At 44.5% G+C, this 4488-nt stretch overlaps 1 protein-coding gene across 1 annotated transcript; it reads left to right on the top strand.

Moving 5' to 3' along the window:
* Positions 1 to 715: 715 nt before the first annotated feature.
* foxe1 (forkhead box E1) lies at positions 716 to 4488 on the top strand. The gene has a single exon (XM_029657657.2). It carries the CDS (start codon positions 2728 to 2730, stop codon positions 3844 to 3846), a length of 1119 nt encoding a protein of 372 aa, XP_029513517.2. The 5' UTR covers positions 716 to 2727; the 3' UTR covers positions 3847 to 4488.

The following is a 4488-nucleotide window of genomic DNA, read 5'->3' on the forward strand; positions in this document are numbered from 1 at the left end:
CATTTTTGAATTTCTAAAATATGAAGATCTTTACACTAAATGCAACACTATTGAAAGTTAGTGCTGGGTAAACCCATACTGTCATCCATGTTTGAATCTATTTTCAAAATGTTGAAGGTCCATTAAAATTCAAAATAGGCCATTATGCATAGAGTACAGAATTAATTTGCATAATTAAAAACACCTGATCTTTCCAGAATTTGCATCACATGATCAAACTATTCTCTCCCTATCTATGAATGGCTATGACTGACACATTTACATTTACATTTAAGTCATTTAGCAGACGCTCTTATCCAGAGCGACTTACACACAAACAGCCCAACAGGCAGTGAGTGGATGGTGTATTTGCATGTCACGATCTCCTCTCAATGGGTATCCAGACAGGGGTGTCAGCCGGCTTTGCATGCACTAAACACACACACCCCCGTTTTACATACAGCTTCAATGGAGGACCCTGGGGGCCAGTGTGTGGCATCTCACAACTTGCCTTAGATTATCACTAAACGTGCAGTGTTTTTTATCATCTAAATTCTATTTCTATCATTGTAGACAATGACAACAATAAGCTATGTTGATCAGATGATCATGGAATATTTATGACACCAGCTGGCCTATTTTCTTTGACCCATAAAGCATCACTCACATATGGTAGATACATAAACAGTTGTTGTTAACTGACACAGCTTTTGAATATTGAATTAAACATTGTACCATGTACCATGTACAGTCCATTCTCCATATAAATAGAAAAGGGCCAAATAAGTTCTTCCATTCACTTGAGGCTCACTAGGACTTACTTGAAAAATGTGACATCAATATCTCTGACTTCCCTAGTGAAATAAAATACAAATATTGTATATTCAATAGAATTATATAATATTGACCCCATCAATACGCAGGTTATGAATGTCTGTCATCACAGGAGCCTTGCCTCAATGCTGACACGGGGCCAAGAAGCGGCCATTGTGAGATGCCCCGGATAATTCCTTCGGGCGCTAGGGATTACCTGGAAATGACAGCTATGTGGAGTCTTACGGGAACCCAGGGCGTATTCACCTCTGTGGTGATGACACCTCATGGTGTAAGGCCCTTAGCTCCAGAGCCTACAGACCAGGGGACCTACAGCCCCAGCCCACCCCAGGAGGCAGGGCCTTTCATCGGGCTGTTGTCTGGGGGCTCCCTCCCTCCATCCCTCTGGATCTGACACTAGCACTTTGTGTAACTCTGTTAGTGTTGAGTGCTGGGAGAGTGCAGCAGGGGTTTCCCCATTCTGTTTGCTTAAAGGATTGAGTTAGTTAACCCCAGCACTCTGGAGTAGACTGTGACTCATCATCACATTCCAAACGGGCTGTTGAGAGGAGTGCGTGAGGTACTGTTGTTGGCGCTGGTCAAATGGCAAAATGTTTTTGTTCATCAAGTTGATGACAAGCGTATCTAATAGCACGTGTATTTCATTGAAGTAAAATGCCAATCAATATTATGGTCCTAACACATGGTCATATTGTACAAACACAAAAATACTTGTAAAAGCTCTACCATACAAACAAAGGAAGAATAGTGAAATTATCTTCAAATAATGATGCTGCCATATATTCACGACAATGAATTAGCAACATTATACATTTTTAAAATGACTCCGAATTCTGATTTGATGTTTGTCCCTCATTCTCAGGTTATGTCCAGGAGTGTGCTGCCTGCATGGCCTTGCTTTGCATGCATAAAATCACAGGGCAGGTTCAGTCTGGACAACATTTACATCTCTTAACACAGCTGGGCCCGGCTCACCACTGGGCCAAAACAAACAAGGAAACGCAGAAGAACAACAATCCCTAGGTTAAATCACCACTAAAGAGGCCTTTTAGTGTTCAACATCAAAACAACAAGGCTCCATTTTGGACCTTTTCAAATCAACTTGAGGTGTAACTTTAGAGCTGTATTTGAATGGTTGGAAGGAAAGACAGTTTGTTCATTGGTCACAGGGTTTGAAAAGTACCTTAATAGAACATATTGGACAGCTGTAGTGCGGAACTGAGATGATCAGATTAATTTATTTACCGAAATCTGGTTCAATTGGAATGAACTAAAAACAGAGAATATGCTTTTTATATGTTTTCGTAATTTCAATCGTTTACTGTCTTGTACATGTTACTAAAAAGTCAGTGCTACTCTACATCCAATATTTACAGCAACAACAACAACAAAAAATCATAAATATACACTTTTAAAAATACTGCCAGTGGCATTACATACATTTTAAAACACATGAACAATAAACCCTTATCCATTTTACTGAGGTGAGTCAGTCCCTGGTTGGGGGTGTGGCTCAGGTGTGCTGCAGAGGTGGTAGTCGAGACCTCAGGTAACTCACTGACACTCTCACACACACAACTGGAAGAACGTGTTTACAGTCACTGTATTCTCTCATCTCTACCTGACGAGACTATCCTGGATATATAGAAAACTGGGAATGCAGACCATCTTTATTTGTTTGAACTGCTGTTTTTTTGGACTCGGGGACTGAGTTTTTGAGGAATGTGAGTTTTTGAAGAAGGAATGTTGAAACTTCCCTTTCTAGTAAATATTTTGTTGCTCTTCTCTCCCTGCGTCTTCTACTGTTCCTGTCGATGACATACTGCACTTTTGGACAACCTTAGAACGACCTAGACCATTAACTTTGTAAGTTAGTCCGTTCTGTTTTTGGACATTTACAAACTACCCTCAACCATGCCGGTGGTCAAAGTGGAGAAAGACAGTCCTTCTGAGATCTCCCTGCTTGCTCCCACCCCTCCTCATACGACCACAACAGTATCGGATGAACCGTCAAGGGGCCGTCGCAGGAAGAGACCCCTCCAGCGAGGAAAGCCCCCCTACAGCTACATCGCCCTCATCTCCATGGCGATAGCCAACTCGCCCAACCATAAGCTGACCCTGGGGGGCATCTACAAGTTCATCACGGAGCGGTTCCCCTTCTACCAAGACAACTCCAAGAAGTGGCAGAACTCCATCCGCCACAACCTCACCCTCAACGACTGCTTCATCAAGATCCCTAGGGAGCCAGGAAGGCCCGGGAAGGGTAACTACTGGGCCCTGGACCCCAACGCAGAGGACATGTTCGATAGCGGCAGCTTCCTCCGGCGCAGGAAGAGGTTCAAGCGCTGTGACTTTACGACCTACACGTCATATGTACATGAGTCCCCTGTCTTCTCGCCTGTCCAGATCGCTCGCTCGACCTACTCCAGCTCCGTCTACGGCTCCAATATGGCGGTGAGTCCCCCGTACGGCCAGCATGGTCAGCTACCCTCTGCCTACTACCCATCCTCCTCGCCCCCCGGGTTTGGTCCTCACTGCCAGTCCCACTCCCGCATGTTCAGCATCAACACAATCATAGGGCACCCCTCTGGGGGTCAGGGGCCCGAGATGATGCAGCAGCCCAGCCGGAGCTTCAGTCCAGAGGGAGGCCCCGCTGGGGGCCCCAGCCACTGTAACCTCAGAGCCCCAGCCTTCCAGGCCCAGTCATGTGGAGGGGCCATGCTGTCCCGCTCCTCGGCCCATGTGGGGTTTCCCTACTCGGGCCCCAATGGACACCACCACCACCCACACCACCACCCACCTCAGGGCTCCTACAGCCAGGGACACAGCCAGGGGTATGGAGGTTCAGGGCGCCTCCACTCCCACTCCTCACCCCACATGGCTGGAGATGCTGTGGAGCATTATGGGAGAGTGTCCCCGGGTCAGTTGGGCTCGTTGGTCCAGTATAATGGTGCAGGTACCACCAGCACTGGAGCCTACCTAAGACACCCCACGTACTCAGGGAACATGGATAGGTTCGTGTCTGCCATCTGAGGAACTGTCTTCAAAGAATTATGCATTGGGTTGGTTTTTAGGACAGAACAGTTTCAGTGGACTTTTCCGTTTCAGTTGGCGGCTGTGAGAGACACTGGTGATAGTGGGATGGCATGACTCAAAAAGAAAAGACTAAAGGACATAAGATGAACAGGATTCTTCCGTCATGTTTTGGTGTGTTGTTTTGACTTGAATCAATGTGCATGTTTTGAGATATAAAATGTCATTAATTCAGTGGCTGTGACAAATATGATATGGACTGCAATACAATGTAAACACGCTCAAGTATCAAGTGCAATGCTCAGGACACTACATTGTTAAATATACATTGTTTAAATCCATATCATGATGCACCATAATGTGTGTACAGTTGAGATTTGAGTTTAAAGGTTAAAGTATGTGTCTGGACTTGTATCACTTTGTAGCTTCATCGAGTGTATCTCAAAAGCCTGAATGAGGTTTTGCAGTTTGTTTTCTTTACTGTGGTGAAAATCTGTTGTTGCAAAAGCTCAATTTTCATGAGTTGAATGTGTGCAGGGTCTTTTTTTATGTAAATGTCTAAATATATTTGTAATGGAATTTAAACTGTGTAAATTATTGTTTCATTTTGTGCATTTGATAAAGATTTTTTTGAAAAAAATG

The sequence above is a fragment of the Oncorhynchus nerka genome, linkage group LG18, assembly GCF_034236695.1.
Source record: "Oncorhynchus nerka isolate Pitt River linkage group LG18, Oner_Uvic_2.0, whole genome shotgun sequence".
NCBI lineage: Eukaryota > Metazoa > Chordata > Actinopteri > Salmoniformes > Salmonidae > Oncorhynchus > Oncorhynchus nerka.

Excerpts from the sequence above, each read along its gene's own strand:
- foxe1 (XM_029657657.2), top strand. The coding sequence starts at position 2,728 with ATGCCGGTGGTCAAAGTGGAGAAAGACAGTCCTTCTGAGATCTCCCTG.